The sequence below is a fragment of the Mus caroli genome, unplaced genomic scaffold, assembly GCF_978045245.1.
Source record: "Mus caroli unplaced genomic scaffold, Mus_caroli_1 scaffold_5, whole genome shotgun sequence".
NCBI classification, from domain to species: Eukaryota; Metazoa; Chordata; class Mammalia; order Rodentia; family Muridae; genus Mus; species Mus caroli.
This window is the reverse complement of record NW_028227260.1, coordinates 129,275,323-129,297,051: the sequence shown is the minus strand read 5'-3', so window position 1 is coordinate 129,297,051 and position 21,729 is coordinate 129,275,323. Positions and strand designations below refer to the sequence as shown.

The following is a 21,729-nucleotide window of genomic DNA, read 5'->3' as shown; positions in this document are numbered from 1 at the left end:
ACCTACACTATAGGAAACAGCAGGTGAACTACTTTAGATTAAAAGAAAGTAAAGTTACTGGAAAACCAAAACATCTATGTAGAATTGAAGAACATCAGTAATGCCTAAAGACATTCTCTTGTTTATTTTCTCTAACAATAATTACCTGTTTAGCTCAAAATTCATAATGGCATTTTAAAGTAATTTTGTAAAAGAATAAATAATCACATGACAGTAAGTACAAATAACAGTAATAATGGCACTCCATTCTATAAGTTCATGACATTATGCACGGATTAGAAAAATATTTTTCAACACACTGCTAAATTAAAGATGACTGATATAAATCTTCAACTATCATTTGTCTTAGTGTTTTACTGCTGTGAAGAGACACAATGACCAAGGCAACTCTTACAAAGGCAAACATTTAATTGAGGCTGGCTTGCAGTTTCAGAAGTTTAGTCCATTATAATCATGGTGGGAAGCATGGCAGCATCTAAGCTGACATAGTCCTGGAGGAGCTGAGAATTTTACATATTGATCTTCTGCAGTTAGCCAGGAGGAGACCGGACTCCATACTGGGCAGGACTTAAGCCTAGGACATTTCAAAGACCACCTCCACAGTAACACACTTCCTCTAACAAGATCATACCTACTCCAAAAAGGCCACACTCCCTAATAGTGCCATATCTCATGGGCCAAGTATTCAAACACATGCGTCTATGGGGTGAAGACATATTCAAACCACCACACACTTAAATAGTTTTCAAGAGCTAAATTTTCCAGTCATCATGAATCACAAATTTAAACCTAGCAGTGGCTCAAGGCAAGCATGAGATACACAGTACCTTATAGGCCAGATTGCCCTGAGCTGTAAGACCTAATTACAAAAAGAGAAAGAAAGAAAAGAAAAGAAAAAAGCTAAACCTGAAGCTACTAAGCCAATACTATGAAACTCAAGGTTTTTTTTAAAAAATTTTTATTAGATAATTTCTTCATTTACATTTCAAATGCTCTCCCAAAAGTCCCCTATACCCTCCTCTTGCCCTACTCCCCTACCCACTCACTCCCACTTCTTGGCCCTGGCAGTACCCTGTACTGGGGCATATAAAGTTTGCAAGACCAGGGGCCTCTCTTCCCAATGATGGCCGCCTAGGCCATCTTCTGGTACATATGCAGCTAAAGACACGAGCTCCGGGGGGTACTGGTTAGTTCATATTGCTGTTCCACCTATAGGGTTGCAGATCCCTTTAGCTCCCTGGGTACTTCCTCCAGCTCCTCCACTGGGGGCCCTGTGATCCATCCAATAGCTGACTGTGAGCATCCACTTATGTGTTTGCTAGGCCCCAGCCTAGTCTCACTAGAGACAGCTATATCAGGGTCCTATCAGCAAAATCTTGCTAGTGTATGCAATGGTGTCAGCATTTGGAGGCTGATTATGGGATGGATCCCTGGATATGGCCCTCTCTAGATGGTCTATCCTTTCGTCTCAGCTCCAAACATTGTCTCTAACTCCTTCCATGGGTGTTTTGTTCTCAATTCTAAGAAGGGGCAAGGTGTCCACACTTTGGTCTTCATTCTTATTGAGTTTCATGTGTTTTGCAAATTGTATCTTGTACCTTGGGTATTCTAAGTTTCTGGGCTAATATCCACTTATCAGTGAGTGCATATCTAGTGAATTCTTGTGATTGGGTTACCTCACTAAGGATGATATCCTCCAGGTCCATCCACTTGCCTAGGAATTTCAGAAATTCATTCTTTTTAATAGCTGAGGAGTACTCCATTGTGTAATGAAGGAAGATGGAATATTGTAACATGTTTAAGATTCCACAGCCCTGATCTGGGACTGAGAACAAAGCAGAATAGTCCCCAGGCATGCCAGGGCAGGGCTGTTGTTAAGGCATTCCTAAGAACATCTTGGCTGTAAAGATAAAAAGGTATTCAAGGACAAATGGGGCTACATTATCTAAGTTAACACCATCTGGCCGGAATCTCCCCTCAATCCGAAGACAGGCAGGGTCATCTTATCTAGTCCACACCATCTGGCCGGAACTTCCTTTCTATTACCCCTTGGCGCCGGGTACAAAGATAAGCCCCAAACCCACCAGAACAAAGCTCTGATGCCCCTTTCGCTGATGTGTAATCTTTCTGTTAATGAATCAATCCCATGCCTTTGTCAAAATTCTTTGTATTCCTAACCCTTTGCTTCTTTAAAAACCCCTAACTCCCGAGACTTGGGGTCGATTCCCCTGCCTCCTGTGTGAGGTACATGTCGACCCAGAGCTCTGCCAATAAAGCCTCGTGCGTCTTGCAACAAGAGAGGATTCTTGTGTTCATGGGTGCTCCCTTTCCCTGGACTAGAGTGGGGGTCCCTAGATTTGGGGTCCTACAGTAAATGTACCATATTTTCTATATGCATTCTTCTGTTGAGGGGCATCTGGGTTCTTACCGGCTTCTGGCTATTACAAATAAGGCTGCTATGAACATAGTGGAGCATGTGTTCTTCTTATAGGTTAGAACATCTTCTAGATATAAGCCCAGGAGAATTATTGCGGGATCCTCCAGTAGTACTATGTCCAATTTTCTGAGGAACCACCAGACTGATTTCCAGAGTGGTTGTACAAGCTTGCAATCCCACCAACAATGGAGGAGTGTGTTCCTCTTTCTCCGCATCTGCTGTGACCTAAATTTATGATCCTAGCCATTCTGACTGGTGTGAGGTGGAATCTTAGGGATGTTTTGATTTGCATTTCCCTGATGATTAGGGGTGCTGAACATTTTTTCAGGTCCTTCTCAGCCATTTGGTATTCCTCAGGTGAGAATTCTTTATTTAGCTCTGAGCTCCATTTTTTAATGGGGTTATTTGATTTTCTGGAGTCCACCTTCTTGAGTTCTTTATAAATGTTGGATATTAGTCCCCTATCTGATTTAGGATGGGTAAAGTTCCTTTCCCAATCTGTTGGTGGCCTTTTTGTCTTATTGACAGTGTCTTTTGCCTTACAGAAGCTTTGCAATTTTATGAGGTTCCACTTGTCAATTCTCGATCTTACAGCACAAGCCATTGCTGTTCTATTCAGGAATATTTCCCCTGTGCCCATATCTTCGTGGCTTTTCCCCACTTTCTCCTCTATAAGTTTCACTGTCTCTGGTTTTATGTGGAGTTCCTTGATCCACTTAGATTTGGCCTTCGTACAAGGAGATAGGAATGGATTAATTTCCAGTCTTCTACATGATAACTGCCAGTTGTGCCAGCACCATTTGTTGAAAATGCTGTCTTTTCTACTAGATGGTTTTATTTCCCTTGTCAAAGATCAAGTAACCATAGGTGTGTGGGTTCATTTCTGGGTCTTCAGTTCTATTGCATTGATCTACCTGTCTGTCACTGTACCAGTACCATGCAGTTTTTATCACAATTGTTCTGTAGTACACCTTGAGCTCAGGCATGGTGATTCCCTAAGAGGCTTTTATTGTTGAGAATGGTTTTTGCTATCCGAGGATTTGTTATTACAGATGAATCTACAAATTGCCCTTTCTAAGTCATTGAAGATTTGAGTTGGAATTTTGATAGGGATTGCATTGAATCTGTAGATTGCTTTCAACAGGATAGCCATTTTTACTATATTAATCCTGCCAATCCATGAGCATGGAAGATCTTTCCTTCTTCTGAGATCTTTGATTTCTTTCTTCAGTGAGTTGAAGTTCCTACATACAGATCCTTCACTTCCTTAGTTAGAATCACACCAAGGTATTTTATATTATTTGTGACTATTGTGAAGGGTGTTCTTTCCCTAATTTTTTTTTTCTTAGCCAGTGTATCCTTTGTGTAGAGAAAGGCCATTGACTTGTTTGAGTTAATTTTATATCCAGCTACTTCACTGAAGCTGTTTATCAGGTTTAGGAGTTCTCTGGTAGAATTATTAGGGTCACTTATATATAATATCATATAATCTGCAAATAGTGATATTTTGACTTCTTCCCTTCCAATTTGTATCCTGTTTATCTCCTTTTGTTGTCGAATTGCTCTGGCTAGGACTTCAAGTACTAAATTGAATAGGTAGGGAGAAAGTGGGCAGCCTTGTCTAGTCCCTGATTTTAGTGGGATTGCTTCCAGCTTCTCTCCATTTCGTTTGATATTAGCTACTCGTTTGCTGTAGATTGCTTTTATTATGTTTAGGTATGGACCTTGAATTCTGATCTTTCTATGTCTTTTATCATGAAGGGGTGTTGGATTTTGTCAAATGCTTTCTCAGCATCTCACAAGATGATCATGTGGTTTTTGTCTTTGAGTTTGTTTATATAGTGGATTACAGTGTTGGATTTCTGTATATTAAACTATTCCTGCATCCCTGGGATGACGCGTACTTGGTCTTGATGGATGATCCTTTTTTTTTTTTTTAAAGAATTATTTATTTATTATATGTAAGTACACTGTAGCTGTCTTCAGACATTCCAGAAGAGGGCGTCAGATCTCGTTGCGGATGGTTGTGAGCCACCATGTGGTTGCTGGGATCCGAACTCTGGACCTTCGGAAGAGCAGTCGGGTGCTCTTACCCACTGAGCCATCTCACCAGCCCTGGATGATCCTTTTGATGTGCTCTTGGATTCGGTTAGCGAGAATTTTATTGTGTATTTTTGCATCGATATTCATAAGGGAAATTGGTCTGAAGTTCTCTTTCTTTGTTGGATCTTTGTGTGGTTTAGTTATCAGAGTAATTGTGGCTTCATAGAATAAATTTGGGAGAGTACCTTCTGTTTTTATTTTGTGGAATAGTTTGAGGAGAGTTGGAATTCGGTCTTCTTTGAAGGTCTGATAGAACTCTGCACTAAACCCTGGACTTTTTTTTTGGTTGGGACAGTATTAATGACTGCATCTATTTCCTTAGGGAAAAATGGACTGTTAAGATTGTCAATCTGATCCTGATTTAACTTTGGAACCTGGTATCTGTCTAGGAAGTTGTCCATTTCATCCAGATTTTTCAGTTTTGTTGAGTATAGCCTTTTGTAGTAGGATCTGATGATGTTTTTTTTATTTCCTCAGGATATGTTTTTATGTCTTTTTTTTCATTTCTGATTTTGTTAATTAGGATACTGTCCCAATGCCCTCTAGTTAGTCTGGCTAAGGCTTTATCTATCTTGTTGATTTTCTCAAAGAACCAGCTCCTTGTTTGGTTGATTCTTAAATAGTTCTTTTTGTTTCCACTTGGTTGATTTCAGCCCTGAGTTTGATTATTTCCTGCCATCTACTCTTGGATGAATTTGCTTCCTTTAGTTGTAGAGCTTTTAGGTGTGTTGTCAAGCTAGTGTATGCTCTCTCTTGTTTCTTATTGGAGGCACTCAGGGCTATGAGTTTTCTTCTTAGGACTGCTTTCATTGTGTCCCATAAGTTTGGGAATGTTGTGGCTTCATTTTCATTAAACTCTAAAGAAACTTTAATTTCTTTCTTTATTTCTTCCTTGACCAAGGTATAAGTGAGTAGAGTGTTGTTCAGTTTCCACATGAATGTTGGCTTTCTATTATTTATGCTGTTATTGAAGATCAGCCTTAATGCATGTTGAACTGATAGGATGCATGGGATAATTTCAATATTTTTGTATCTGTTAAGGCCTGCTTTGTGACAGATTATGTGGTCAGTTTTGGAGGAGGTACCATGAGGTGAGGAGAAGAAAGTATATCCTTTTGCTTTAGGATAAAATGTTTTGTAGCTATCTGTTAAATGTATTTGTTATAACTTCTTTTAGTTTTAATGTGTCTCTGTTTAGATTCTGTTTCCAGGATCTCTCCATTGGTGAGAGTGGGTTGTTGAAATCTCCCATTATTATTTTGTGAGGTGCAATGTGTACTTTGAGCTTTACTAAAGTTTCTTTAATGAATGTGGCTGCCCTTGCATTTGGAGCATAGATATTTAGAATTGAAAGTTCATCTTGGCAGATTTTACCTTTGATGAGTATGAAGTGCCCCTCCTTGTCTTTTTTGATAACTTTGGGTTGGAAGTCAATTTTATTCAATATTAGAAAGGATACTCCAAGCCGGGCAGTGGTGGCACACTCCTTTAATCCCAGCACTTGGGAGGCAGAGACAGGCAGATTTCTGAGTTCTTGGCCAGCCTGGTTTACAAAGTGAGTTCCAGGACAGCCAGGACTATACAGAGAAACCCTATCTCGGAAAAAAAAATCACCACCACCAACAACAACAACAAAAAGAATGGCTACTCCAGCTTGTTCCTTGGGACCATTTGCTTGGAAAATTGTTTTCCAGCCTTTCAATCTGAGGTAGTGTCTGTCTTTGTCCCTGAGGTGGGAATTGTGTAAGCAGCAAAATGTTGTGTCCTGTTTGTGTATGTCTTTTTATTGATGAATTGAGTCCATTGATACTAAGAGATATTAAAGAAAAGTAATTGTTGCTTCCTGCTATTTTTTGTTGTTAGAGTTGGGATTCTGTTCTTGTGGCTGTCTTCTTTTAGGTTTGTTGAAGTATTGCTTTCTTGCTTTTTCTAGGGTGTAGTTTCTGTCCTTATATTGGTGTATTTCCATTATTATCCTTTGAAGTGCTGGATTCATGGAAAGATATTTTGTGAATTTGGTTTTGTCATGGAATACTTTGGTTTCTCCATCTATGGTAATTGAGAGTACTTTGGTTTCTCCATCTATGGTAATTGAGAGTTTTGCTGGGTATAGTAACCTGGGCTGGCATTTGTGTTCTCTTAGTGTGTATATAAAATCTGTACAGGATCTTCTGACTTTCCTAGTCTCTGGTGAGAAATCTGGACTAATTCTAGTAGGCCTGCAGTTATATGTTACTTGACTTTTTTCCCTTACAGCTTTTAATATTCTATCTTTATTTACTGTATTTATTGTTCTGATTATTATGTGTCGGGAGGAATTTCTTTTCTGGGCCAGTCTATTTGGAGTTCTGTAGGCTTCTTGTATGTTCATGGGCATGTCTTTCTTTAGGTTTGGGAAGTTTTCTTCTATAGTTTTGTTGAAGATATTTACTGGCCCTTTAAGTTGAAAATCTTCATTCTCATCTACTCCTATTATCTGTAGGTTTGGTCTTCTCACTGTGTCCTAGGTTTCCTATATGCTTTGGGTTAGGATTTTTTTGCATTTTGCATTTTCTTTGATTATTGTGTCCATGTTACCTATGGAATCTTCTGCACCTGAGATTCTCTCGTCCATCATTTGTATTTTGTTGCTGATGCTCACATCTATCGTTCTTGATTTCTTTCCTAGGGTTTCTATCTCCAGAGTTGTCTCCCTTTGGGTTTTCTTCATTGTTTCTACTTACATTTTTAGATCTTGGATGGTTTTGTTCAATTCCATCCCCTGTTTGGTTGTGTTTTCCTGTAATTCTTTAAGTGATTTTTGTGTTTCTTCTTTAAGGTCTTCTACCTGTTTAGCAGTGTTCTCCTGTAATTCCTTGAGGGATTTTTGTGCTTCCTCTTTAAGGGCTTTACTTGGTTAGCAGTTTTTCTCCTGTATTTCTTTAAGTGAGTTATTAATGCCCTTCTTAAAATCTCCTACCACCTTCATGAGATATGATTTTAAATCCGTGTCTTGTTTTTCAGGTGTGTTGGGGTATCTGATGATGCCCAGTGTTCTTGGTCTCTGTTAGTAAGATTCTTACATTTGCTTTTTACCATCTGGAAATCTCTGCTGTTAATGTTCAAGCTGTCTCTGGCTGACTCTTGTTCCTCCTGTGATTCTGTTAGCCTCTGTCAGCACTCCTGGGAGTCCAACTCTCACCTGAGGTCCAGTGGTCAGAGCACTGTCTGCAGGCAAGCTCTCCTCTTGCAGGCCAGGTGTCCAGAAGTCTGGAGCTCTGATCCACCTCCTGAGTCCTGGGGTCAGAGCCCTCCCTGTAGGCCTGGAACTCATGTTTTAAAGAGCTTGAAAACAAGGAAAATGAAACAATATGATAAAAGAGAAAAGAAACAGTAATTCAACCATATAGATAACCACATTAAATGTAAATAGGTTAAGCATACTAAGGAGAAACCAAACATTATTAGTGGGATAAAAACAACATAATTTTACATTGTCTACCAAAAATGCCCTTCAAATAATAGACATAGTTTAAGAGTGAAATGGCAAAAGACAGCCTCCGTACAAATAAACATAAGAATCTAGATTAGCTCTTTTGAAATCATAAAAAAAATTACATACCACTAAAACAGTCACTAAACATAAAGGTTTACTAAAGAAAGAAATTCTAATCCATTTGGTAATTTCAACACTGCTTTCAGTAACTGATGTAAAATGTAGACAGAAAGCCAGTAATGTTATAGAAGATTTGGACAATATCAACCAATTTACTTTAATTGAAATTCAGAGAACACTTGCAACCTAGAACTGTTGAATATCTTTTTCAAATGCATATGAAACATTTCCAACTATAGACCACATGTCAGGCAAATTTTAAGTGGCCTTCATACATTTGTAAGTAAAAAAATATGCACACAGTATGTTTTCTAATTATAATGGACTTAAATTAGAAATTAATTTAGACTAATAACTTTCAAACCTCTGAATATAGGGAAAATAAAACTCATTCAAGTATCTCACGATTTGAATAAAGAAATCATAGGGAAATTGGGAAATGTTTTTGAAATAATGACAATAAAAATACACCATATCAAAATTTGTGGGCTGTAACTTAAACAAATGTTAAAGAGAAATATATTGCTTTAAGTGTTGAAAATAGAAAGAAACACTTCCAAATGATTACTTTGACTTCCAATCTATAAGACTAAGATAAAAAGAGTAATTTAAGCCCATAGTGAGTAAAAAAGAAGGAAATAATAAAAATAAGATTGGAAGTCAATGAGATATAAAATTACCAACTAATAAAAACCAACAATGTCAAAACAGAACTGCAAAAGTTATTTCTTTGACATAATTAATGAAACAGATAAAATGCTTATAGCATTAGTTGAGTAGAAAGAAAACAACAACAGGAATTGCAGATGTCAGTACTAAATAAGATGCAAATACAGACAATAAGGAGATAATAAAAATGATTCTACTCCAATGCATTCAATAACTGAGATAAAAAGGGCAAAATGTTTAAAGATATGCATTTTTAAATATCACAAGAGAAATAAAAGTATTAACAGGCCAAAATGGAGTTGAGAAATTGAATTTGTAAAAAAAAACCTTTCCTAATCTCATAAACAAATAATCAAGCTTTCATATATTTGAGTTTGTATTGTCTAAATTAGAAGAATAAATAATACCAAGTTTATTCAGGGAATAAGAAAAAGAAATGTGCCACAATTCTCAAAGACAATTATCTTTAAACAAGTGCCAGACAAAATATAATTGATATGTGTATCAATATTTTATAAACATAATCAAAAATGTTAACATAATGTCAGAGATTTCAACTCAAAAATATATAAAAGAGTGACATGATATGGGAAACTGGGATTTAGTACGAGTATAGAAAGTTGATTTAAAACGTGAAAAACTAACTGATGCAATTGATCACATTTATGTAATAACAGTAGTTTTAATCTCTTAAGTACAGAAAATATGTAAAAATATAATTTTTAGGAAACTAGAAAGGAATTAAATATTCTTAACTAAAGTTACATCATATTATGATTAGTATTAAAATCTTTCTAATATAGGGAATAACATAGTAATACTTTCTTTTACTACTTCTATAATGGGTTTCTTGGCATTCCTACTTATTGCAGTAAGACAATAAGAAATACTTAAAGTCATACATCTGTAAATAAAGAAGTAAACCATTCAGTTACAGATAATTATGTGAAATCTTTAGGTGTGTGTGTGTGTGTGTGTGTGAGAGAGAGAGAGAGAGAGAGAGAGAGAGAGAGAGAGAGAGAGAGAGAGAGACATGCAAGAATAAATGTTTATGTGGTGTGTATCTGTGTGTGGAAGATAGAGGTCAGGTCATGTGTCTTCCTCTATCACTCTCTTCCTTAATTTTTCAGATATTTCTCACTGAACCTGGAGACTGGCTGGTGGGCCTCTAGGATTCCTCCTGTTATTCACCAGAGATAGGATTATAAAGACACATAATAGTCACTATGATCAGCTTTACATAGATGCTAGAAGATCTGAACTCTGTACCACATGTCAGGTATTTTACCATCTGATCTATCTTCCTAGTCAAAACCTCTAAATCTTAAAAGAACAAAAAAAATTTTTGAATCAAAGATATAATATCAATAGTCAAAGATAGAATGTGTTCTACACCTTAGCAACATACAACTCAAATTCTAAGAGTATCAATAATCATTAAGTATTAAGATTAAATTTACTTAATATATGAAAAATACTGAAAAGCATCAAATATTACTTAATGAAAATAAAAATTGTATTTTTGAAGATATATTTTAGTCCACATAAAATATTTATATAAGATATTAATTTATATCATTAAAAAAGCCAGTACACTTCAAAGAACACTAATGCCAATAAGTACATATTTTCTAAAGATTGTAATGTTTCTTCTCAAATCTATACAGAAAGAAAGAATATGGAATAATCAAAACAATCATCTTTTAAAAAGAACAAGGTTGAATATACACAACAGAATTTCAAGGCTACAGTCAGCAAGACTTTATAATATTAGTTTCATCATAGACATAGGAGTGAATAGAAGTAAATAAAAAGATAGATTTACACATATACGGCCAATTAGGTATCTAGTTTTTAACAACATTGCCAAGGAAGTATGATGAAAAAAAAAAGCTCAATTTTAATCATATGGTGCTAGAAATAGCAGATGTCCATAGGAAATCAATAGTTAGTCACACTACTTACCATACTTGGGAGCCAGCAATCTTTTTGCCAAGAATACCCTAATTAACTGAAAGTGAGTGGTCACATAGAGATAGATCTACATGAATATGTATAAGGGTTCAGCTCATAATAAACTCTTACTAAAAACAACTCAGAAATCAATTGACTAATTACAAAATATAGAGTACATATAATATGTAAAATTATAAATAATTCTATAGAATGAAACAACATTTGGCAAAGAAGGACTAGATACTGATAAAGAAAATAAAAAATGATGAACATCAAAAGCAGTGTGCTAAACAAAACTATACTGACACAAAACAAAGATACACTGTCCAATCCAATTGAGTGGAATTACAGAATAGGACAAAGTGGTCTATAATGATAGGAAGCATATATTAGATGTAGAAAAGTAGTGAATCTACGGGGACATGAGGAAAAGCAGGGGGTAATGAAAATTTTCTCTATCATAGTATTAAATCAGTTAATCAATTATTGTCATCAGACTGGGCACATAAGACACCATTGGTTGGGAGCTGTGGAGATAGCTCAGAGGTTAAGAGCACTGACTGCTCTCCCAGAAGTTCTGAGTTCAATTTCTAGCAACCACCTGGTGGCTCACAACCATCCGTAAAGAAATCAGACGCCCTCTTCTGGTGTGCCTGAAGACAGCTACACTGTACTTAGATATAATAATAAATAAATCCACTTAAATTTTGTGTTCCACATCCTCTTTCTCCTCATACAATTGTTTACCGTGAATGATATGCTTTATGATCCTGAATTAAGCAGATTTCTTAGCAATGATACCAAAAGACAGATTCACAGAATTCTTAAATGAAGTACTAGGTTTTTTTTTTAAAATTAATTATACTCCTAAAAAGACACAAGAGAATGAAGGTTGAGTCACAAACTGGTTATTCAGATTGTATTACAAAAAACAAACAAACAAACAAAAACAATACACTATTTTAAATGCTAGGTAAAATGATGGGCAAAAATTTAGATACATTATCAAAGAATGGAGGAAAATATGCAAAATGCTTAACATAATTGTTTTCCAGCTAAACGCAAATTAAACATGGAATAGCCATAAAATGAAATATTAGTCAGCTTTAAAAATGAAGTTCTGACTCAACATAGGAGAATTTAGAAAATATGCTAAATGAAATCACTCACAAAAAAAAATCACATTCTACCTGATTTTACTATAAAAAATACACTTAATAGGCACTAACAGGAATAGAAAGTTTGGTAGTTACATAGACTTAGGAGTAGAGTGTAGGAGAAGAATATAGAGTGACAGTTCATAAGTCCATGCTTTCTTTTGGTAATGATGACAGTACTCTGAAGGTATTCTAAAACTTGAAGTATGCATTCTAAATGCTAAATTGTATAATATAGGAATTATATAATTTTTTAAAAATATCCCTGAGGAAAATCATAAGAACCATTCCTATATACTAAGTACTGTATACATATTGCAAATAAAAAATAAAGAACTCTGAAAGATAGTAAAGGATGTACCAGCTTTAGACCTTCCCCACATGACTAGAAAAACAACACAGAAATAAAACCTTTATGAGTTCTTATTCAACAGAAATCTGTGATCCATGCCTTCCATTCTTAGCTAGCATTTTAGCAATAGAATATGGCCTACCATAACCTTATTACTCCTCTAGAGCAAATGTGTGCCACACAGAGTGGGTGAGACAGACAGTATTACCAGTCAATAATAGTAAGATCAGAGAAAGATCTAGAAACTCTTACAAACTTAAATAAGCATCTAAACAAACTAAATGTCTCAGAGGTGATAAAAAGGTATCAATAGAATAAAAATGAAAGAATAGCAAAAAGAAATGCATGTTGCACTATAAAAGCAAATTTAAAGTGAAAATGTGTACCACTAAATGTTTACCTAGGAAAAGAAAACAAAATCCTATCTAAAACAAAACAAAATAAAACAAAACAAAACAAAACAAAAAACAGTAAACTGTATCTACATAGAGAGAAGAAATAATAAAGTTATAAAAATATATAAAATAATCCCAATCTCTACAAATAAACCTTACTGAATATCTTTTAAAAAAGAAAGAAAGAAAAGAAAAGCAGGAAGGCAGCAAAGAACAAAATAAAACCAAAAAAGCCCTGTATTTTGCAAGCTTGTACAACCACTCTGGAAATCAGTCTGGCCGTTCCTTAGAAAATTAGACATAGTACTACCGGAGGATCCAGCAATACCTCTCCTGGGCATATATCCAGAAGATGTCCCAACTGGTAAGAAGGACACATGCTCCACTATGTTCATAGCAGCCTTATAATAGCCAGAAGCTGGAAAGAACCCAGATGTCCCTCAACAGAGGAATGGATACAGAAAATGTGGTACATTTACACAATGGAGTACTACTCAGCTATTTAAAAAATGAATTTATGAAATTCATAGCCAAATGGATGGACCTGGAGGGCATCATCCTGTGTGAGGTAACACAATCACAAAGGAACTCACACAATATGTACTCACTGATAAGTGGATATTAGCCCAAAACTTAGGATACACAAGATATAAGATGCAGTTTGCTAAACACATGAATCTCAAGAAGAATGAAGACTGAAGTGTGGACACTATGCCCCTCCTTAGAATTGGGAACAGAACACCCATGGAAGGAGTTACAGAGACAAAGTTTGGAGCTGTGACGAAAGGATGGACCATCTAGAGACTGCCATATCCAGGGATCCATCCCATAATCAGCTTCCAAACGCTGACACCATTGCATACACTAGCAAGATTTTGCTGAAAGGATCCAGATATAGCTGTCTCTTGTGAGACTAGGCCGGGGCCTGGCAAACACAGAAGTCGATGCTCACAGTCAGCTAGTGAATGGATCACAGGGCCCCCAATGGAGGAGCTGGAGAAAGTACCAAAGGAGCTGAAGGGATCCTCAACCCTATGGGTGGAACAACATTATGAACTAACCAGTACCCCGGAGCTCTTGACTCTAGCTGCATATGTATCAAAAGATGGCCTGGTCGGCCATCACTGGAAAGAGAGGCTCATTGGACTTGCAAACTTTATATGCCCCAGTACAGGGGAACGCCAGGGCCAAAAAAATGGAAAAGGGTGGGTAGGGAAGTAGGGAGGAGGGTATGGGGGACTTTTGTGATAGCATTGGAAATGTAATTGAGGAAAAGATGTAATAAAAAATAGTTTTATATGTAAAAAAAAGAAAAGAAAATCTTATGACTTTGGGAGAAAAGACTGGAAAAGTCACCATTATGATGTATATCTAGAACATTCTATATAATGTATCTTCTCCAGGTTTCTTAAAGCCATTAACAATAATTCTGAAACTTTATATCATCAGAAAGAAGAGACAGCCCTCAAATTCCCAGCATCCTCTAACCATCCTGTTGCAGACCACTTATATTTCTTTCACCTACCACACCTGACAGAAGAATGAGAATTTTAAGAAAATTGATCAGCAATATTTTTAGCCAAGGACAGCAATGGGGGGGGGGGGGGTAGAATAGAAAATGGTCTCACCTGAGACAAAGGATGGACCATCTAGAGACTGCCATATCCAGGGATCCATCCCATAATTAGCCTCCAAATGATGACACCATTGCATACACTCGCAAGGGTTTGCTGAAAGGACCCTGATATAGCTGTCTCTTGTGAGACTAGGCCGGGGCCTAGCAAACACAGAAGTGGATGCTCACAGTCAGCTATTGGATGTATCACAGGGCTCCCAATGGAGGAGCTAGAGAAAGTATCCAAGGAGCTAAAGGGATCTGCAACCCTATTGTTGGAACAACATGATGTACTAACCAGAACCCCGGAGCTCTTGTCTCTAGCTGCATATGTATTGAAAGATGGCCTAGTCGGCCATCACTGGAAAGAGAGGCCCATTGGACTTGCAAACTTTATATGCCCCAGTACAGGGGAATGCCAGGGCCAAAAGAATGGGAATGGGTGGGTAGGGAAGTGGGGGGCGCTATGGGGGACTTTTGGGATAGCATTGGAAATGTAATTGAGGAAAATATGTAATAAAAATATTAAAAATTTAAAAAAAATAAAAAATAAAAAAAATAAAAAAAAAGAAGAATGAGAATTTTAAGAAAATTGATCAGCTTATTTTTAGCCAAGGACAGCAATGGGGGGGTAGAATAGAAAATGGTCTCAACTGAGACAAAGGATGGACCATCTAGAGACTGCCATATCCAGGGATCCATCCCATAATTAGCCTCCAAATGATGACACCATTGCATACACTCGCAAGGGTTTGCTGAAAGGACCCTGATATAGCTGTCTCTTGTGAGACTAGGCCGGGGCCTAGCAAACACAGAAGTGGATGCTCACAGTCAGCTATTGGATGTATCACAGGGCCCCCAATGGAGGAGCTAGAGAAAGTATCCAAGGAGCTAAAGAGATCTGCAACCCTGTAGGTGCAACAACATTATAAACTAACCAGTACCCCGGAGCTCTTGACTCTAGCTGCATATGTATCAGAAGATGGCCTAGTAGGCCATCACTGGAAAGAGAGGCCCATTGGACTTGCAAACTTTATATGCCCCAGTACAGGGGAATGCCAGGGCCAAAAAGTTGGAATGGGTGGGTAGGGGAGTGGGGGGGAGGGTATGGGGGACTTTTGGGATAGCATTGGAAATGTATTAAGGAAAATACGTAATAAAAAATATTTTTTAAAAAAAGAAAAGTAAAAAAAAAAAGAAAAGAAAATGGTCTCACTAGAGAAAGTCTTTTTAAAAGATTACATCGCAGAGGCACAGGCCCATTAAAAATAGATTCAATCAGAAGATTATAAATTGCCTCCTGCAAGGATGTGAGGGAGCAATAAGATATGAATAGGAACAAAGTATGTGTACACATAAACACAAATACCATGATGAAACCCCCTTATTTCATATGATTAAGATAGGGTAATTAAAATTTCAATGCCCCCACCACCACTTCACACCTTATCACCGTACAAGCTTTCAGTACAATTACAATTGAAAGGGCTGCAAGGCAGAGACATATCTCTCCTTCATAGAAAAACTTAGTGCAACATCAACTGAGGAAATGAAAACAAGACCAGTAGAAAAAGTGGAAGCTTGCAGCACCTAAAATTATGGAAAGGCTTACATACAACCGAATTCCTGGTGAGCTGAACATGAATTCTCAAATTAGAGGCTTGGTCACCTTAATTTCGAATACCAAATATGTACTAAGTTTTCAACCAGAATTACAATGTACAGCAAAAGGCAAGAAAAACCACAGTCTGAAGAAGTAATATAAGCATCAGAACAATACTCATATGTACTAATGATTGGGGACCTTTCAGAGGGGAATTTTTTTTTTAATGTCCATGTTTAATGTAAAAGGTTAAGCATTGGGTTATTTACACGTGCATTAGAAAAGATGGCGGAGGGGCTCCGAGAAGACAGTTCATATCAATCAACCCCATTAAATAGAAACTTCTGTTTCCAAACAGGATCTCGGTGGACCAGCACCAGCTTCAGATGAGGTCAGCCAGGTTCATGGGCATCTCGTCTATCTGGGTGCAGTAGTACTGCTCAATGTCCTTGAGAATCCGGATGTCATCATTCTTCACAAAATCGATGGCCACACCTTTTCGTCCATACCGACCCGATCCCTCAATTCTGTGAATGTACAGTTCTCTGTTGTTGGGCAGGTCATAGTTAATGATGAGGGACACCTGAGGGACATCCAGGCCCCGAGCCCAGACATCTGTGGAGATGAGCACCCGGCTGGCACCTGACCAGAACTCCTTCATGATAGACTCTCGTTCTTTCTGGGGCATGTCTCCATGCATGGACGACACAGTGAAATTGGCTTCTCTCATTTTCTCTGTCAGCCAGTCAACCTTCCTCTTGGTGTTGCAGAAGATGACGGCCTGGGTGATGGTCAGCGTGTCGTAGAGATCACATAGAGTATCAAACTTCCATTCCTCTCTTTCCACGGCCACAAAGAACTGTTTGATGCCTTCCAGAGTCAACTCATCACGCTTCACCAGGATGTGGATGGGGTTGGTCATGAACTTGTTGGTCATCTCCAGGACCTCATGAGGCAGTGTGGCACTGATGAGAACGACCTGTGTGGCTGGTGGCAAATACCTGTACACATCATAGATCTGCTCCTTGAAACCTTTCTTCAACATTTCATCAGCCTCATCCAAAACCAGCATCTTGATAGCCCGTGTTCGTAAACTTCTCCAGCAGATCAGATCAAAGACGCGTCCCGGCGTGCCTGCCACCACATGCTGCCCGTAATCCAGCTTCCGGATGTCCTCCCTGACACTGGTGCCCCCAATGCAGGCATGGCACTGCACGTTCATGTAATCCCCCAGAGCGAGCAGACCCTTCTGAATCTGCACCGCTAACTCTCTGGTTGGAGCCAGGATCAAAGCTTGGGTTTCTCGAACCTGGATATCCAAGCACTGCAGCACTGAGATACTGAAGGTGGCCGTCTTGCCTGTGCCAGACTGAGACTGTGCAATGACATCTCTCCCTTTAATTATCTGCTTGATAGCACGCTGCTGGATCGCTGAAGGTTTTTCAAAACCATAGGCATAGATGCCGCGCAGCAGGTCCTCTCGCAGGCCCATGGTGTCGAACGTGGGGGTCACATCCACCTCCTCGCTCGTCTCAAACTCCACTTTGGTCATGTCCTCCTCTTTGAGCAGCCTCTTCCGCACCCAACCAGACATCGCCATCTTGGCCGTGGCTGCCATGATCCCGATTCCGCTGAAAGACCTGAAAAAAGAATTTTTTTTTTTTTTGATGTACAAAGAGGGGCTGTATTAGAAGGGTAGTTATGGGGGAGGGACCATGGAGGAAAAAGTGTGGAGGGGGTCAGTCTTCCTTTAGGCTCCCGAACACAGCAGCTGGTACACTCTGCTGTTCCAGTCGGACTTCATTGGGCTCCAGGTCCATCTCGTCCTCGTCCTCATCCTCGCCCAGCTGGATCTCCTCAGGGTTGGCCTGCTGAGCCAGCTCTGCCAATTCCTCCCTGGATGCATCACTCCTCACAAAGAAGATCTTACTCTGGGCCCTGGGGGGGCTGGTCCCGCTCTGCCTCAGCTGCCAGCTGTTCTGCTCTCTGTTCCAGCAACTTCATGTCATCCATGCCGCTCTGCCCAGGAGCCAGGTCAGACACGTTGCCTGTGGCACTGCCAGACACCTTGAGCATCTGTGAAGCCATGAAGTTGACCTGAGTATTGTATGTGGCCTGCACACTCCGCCGTATCCTCAGCATCTCCCTGATGGTATCCTCATTGCCATGCCGGACCTCAAAGTCCTTCCATGTTTGCCAGAATGCCCCAGTTGTCCGGGGATCACAGATCTGGGAGCAGAAGCTGTAGATGGCCCGGGCGCGGTCGATTTCACCTAGCTTGCACTCCATGTCTGCAAACCGCAGGCATATCTCACGGGCATGCTCATCAGACAGCACCTCAATGGCCTTCTGGTAGATGCCACGAGTGTGGGTGACGCCATAGATCTCAGCAGCCCGCTTGATGTAGATGTTAAACATGTCGTACTGCTGTGCTGGCTCCACTGCCCTGGTCGCACGGTCATACACAGCCATGGCATGGCGGGCAAGGCCCCATTCCTCCTCCAGCTGTGCGTAGAGCAGGTATAAAGTCTTGGCATATTTTGGTGGGCAGCCATCGAGTGCCTGCTCAAAGAGATCCCGTGCACGCTCCAGCTTTCGGCCCCCATAGCGCGAGATGAATTTGGTCAGGTAGGTGCTCCAGATGTCTGAAACATTGGGCCACTTGAATAGTGAGATGCCACGCTCATATGCCTTGAAGCTCTCCTCAAAGTACTTGTGCTCCTCCAGGAACATGGCATAGTTAATAACGATCTGTGGTGTGGCTATGCGCAGGTCCAGGATTCGGTCATACACTGCCTTGGTTGACTGGAAAGTGCCCAGGCTTTCCTCCAAGTCAGCAAGCATGGACCACACCTTCAGTGACTTATATACACGGTTCTGCACAGGTTCTGAACCATCAAAGTACTGAGCTCGGCGGGCAGGCAAAGCCGTGGCTTTCCGAAGCAGCTTTAAGGCCTCGTCGTAATTCTCGTGCCTGAGCTCCAGCTCCCCACACTGGCACCACACACTTGCCAGGTCATCCACCTGCTTGAAGTTCACCTTGGTGGCCTTCTCTAGGATGACACGAGCATCATCCAGCTGTCCATTGTCTTCGTAAAAGTTGGCGAATGCAACCCACAGTGTGTGGGGCTTGCCTGTGGCTTTGAAGGGCTCTACTGTTTGCACAGCCTCTGTGTATGTGTTGATAATCTCCCGAGGGCGGCCCTGATGGAGGGCTACACGCTTGTGCCACTCGTGGACGTGGTGTGGGTTCTGGCGCAGAAGGACGCTATTGAGAAGCAGGGGCCGTCGGCTGATGAGCTGTTCGAAGCGGGCCAGGCGCAGCTCTAGGTCCACATCGTCCTCCTCCTCACGCCCCAGTTCAGAGGCAGTCTCCATCTTCGCTGCAATCATGCTCTCCTCAAACTGGGTGTAGCTGTCGAACACCTGGGTGAAGTCCCGCACGGTCATCACCGTGCGAATGGCCTCCTCATACACATCCCGAGCCTTTTCGAAGTGGCCACTGCGGATATAGTAGTCTGCCAGAGAGCACCACAGCTTGCCCAGCTGGTCAGTGAAACGGGTGAGCCCACCACGGATTATGGCATCCACACTGAGAGACTGTACCTTGTCTGGATTCTGGGAGATAAGGTCACACAGCTGGTGCCACAGCTGGTAGTTGGATTTACCAGCCTTGGATACAAAGCGCTCATCATTCACCACGGTGGCCAGGCGCTGTGCAGCCTCGTCTAGCCGGTCACTGGATTTGAGATACTCGATGTATTCCTCAGCGCTCTCAGGACTCAGCTTGAGGAAGCGACGGTAGCCTCGCACAGCAGTCTCAGGCAGTGGGTAGGAGCGCAGGAAACGCAGATACAGGGGCCAGATGCGAGAGTGTTGTGTGATGGGCAGTGCCCTGAGGGCACAGTCAAAGATGCGGCGGGTATGTGTTACCCTTCCCTGGTCCATGAGAAACTGGCAGTAGTCTAACCACAGGCGTGGCATCTTGTGCATGAACACAAAGGCCCTCTCATGGCAGTTGTTGACATCTTCATAGTCAGGGTCAGTCACACAGCGATGTTTCACCTGTGCCCGGCGTGCCTTCAGATAGCGGTACCAGAGTTTGTAGCTGCAGGGAAGCAGTTTGAGTGCCCGCTCATACAACTGGTTGAGTCGGAGCTTGGGGGCCCCCTGTTTGAACTCGATGTAGCGGAGCCAGCATTTGACGGAGAACTGGTTCCTCATGATTTCTTCCTCATAGGGAAGGTCCTCTTCCTCAAAAACAAGGTCCGGCCGCTTGGGACGCGGAACTCGCGCCATCACCACCACCTTCCTGGCTCTCTGGTACCTGAAAAAATTTTATTTACATACATTTCAAATGTTAACTCCTTCCCTGGTTTCCCCTCCGCAACCCCCTATCCCATCCTCCTTTCTTCTATGAGGGTGCTCCCCCACCCACCTACCCACTCCCACCTCACTGCCCTAGCATTCCCATACACTGGGGCATTAAGCCTTCACAGGACGAAGGGCTTCCCTTCCTACTGATGCCTAATAAGGCCCCTTTAGCTCCTTCAGTTCTTCCCCTAGCTCCTTCATTGGGGTCCCTGTATCAGTTCGATGCTTGGCTGTGAGCATCTGTATTATTGGTCGAGATCTGGCAGAGCCTCTCAGGACACAGCTGTGTCAGGCTCCTGTCAGCAAGCACTTCTTGGCATCTGCACTACTGTCTGAGTGTGGTGTCTGCATGTGGGATGGATCCCCAGGTGAGGAACTCTCTGGATGGCTTCTCCTTCACTCTCTGCTTCATTCTTTGTCCCTATATTTCCTTCAGACAGGAGCAATTCTGGGTTAAAACTTTGGAGCTGGGTGGGTGGCCCCATCCCTCAAGCGGGGTGTGTTTGTGGGGGGTTGCCTAACCTCTGGATATGGTCTCTCCAGGTTCTCCCTCCCCTTTGCATGGTATTTCAGCTAATGCCATCCCTGTAGGGTCCTGGGAAGCTCTTGCTTTCATGGCATCTGGGACTTTCTGGTTGCTGCCCCCAACTCCCCACCCCCCATTGCTACACACCTCTGTTCAATTTCCTGACCCTCTGTACATTCCCTCCCATACCTGATTCTTCCCCTCTGTATTAGTCAGGGGTCTCTAGAGTCACAGAACTTATGGATAGTCTCTATATAGTAAAAGAATTTCTTGATGACTTACAGTCTGCAGCCCAATTCCCAACAATGGTTCAGTCGCAGCTGTGAATAGAAGTCCAAGGATCTAGTAGTTACTCAGTCTCACACAGCAAGCAGGCAAAGGGCAAGAGCAAGACTCCCTTCTTCCAATGTCCTTATATTGTCTCCAGCAGAAGGTGTAGCCCAGATTAAAGGTGTGTTCCATCACACCTTTAATCCCAGATAAAAGGTGTAGCCCAGATTAAAGGTGTGTTCCACCACACATTTAATCCCGGATTACCTTGAACTCCTGACCGGTCCAGCAGGTCCAGTTATTCAAGGGTCTTGAGGGGACCTCCTCCTAAGAACCAAATGGGTGGTAGAGAGAGACGAGGGCTTTGTACGAATAACGACACGGAAACCGTTCTGGAATGTATCAAAGCCCCAAATCTATTGAAAAAGGTCCAAGGCTTAAATGCACAAGCAAAAGGGGAAGTACAGATACTTATCAGTGGGAGGGGTAGGGCAATACAAGCAAAAGGAGAAGTACTTATGGGAGGGGGGACAATAGAAATTCTTTCTTTTGGCAGCTATGCGGGGGAGCAGGAACTTGGTGGTAACAGGGTGTGGTCAGGACATCCGCGATGACTTAGGGCTGGAACATTCTCGGAATCTGTGTGTCGGTGGCCCGCTTTTGAGCCCCTTTTCTTC

General features: G+C 40.9%; 1 protein-coding gene and 1 pseudogene across 2 annotated transcripts; both read right to left on the bottom strand.

Moving 5' to 3' along the window:
- Positions 1-16,264: 16,264 nt before the first annotated feature.
- On the bottom strand, positions 16,265-17,500 carry LOC147004800 (eukaryotic initiation factor 4A-III-like). 2 transcript variants are annotated; one of them, XM_085837766.1, is made up of 2 exons: positions 17,192-17,500; positions 16,265-17,128 (listed from the first exon to the last, which is right to left on the bottom strand). In XM_085837766.1, exons 1-2 carry the CDS (start codon positions 17,498-17,500, stop codon positions 16,265-16,267), a joined length of 1,173 nt encoding a protein of 390 aa, XP_085693892.1. The 2 variants fall into 2 exon arrangements, with proteins under 2 accessions (XP_085693892.1, XP_085693891.1); XM_085837765.1 differs by having other exon boundaries at positions 16,265-17,500.
- Positions 17,501-17,550: 50 nt separating this feature from the next.
- Positions 17,551-20,184, bottom strand: LOC147004799 (pre-mRNA-splicing factor SYF1 pseudogene; annotated as a pseudogene).
- Between the last annotated feature and the right edge of the window lie 1,545 nt (positions 20,185-21,729).

Excerpts from the sequence above, each read along its gene's own strand:
- LOC147004800 (XM_085837765.1), bottom strand. The coding sequence starts at position 17,500 with ATGGCAGCCACGGCCAAGATGGCGATGTCTGGTTGGGTGCGGAAGAGG.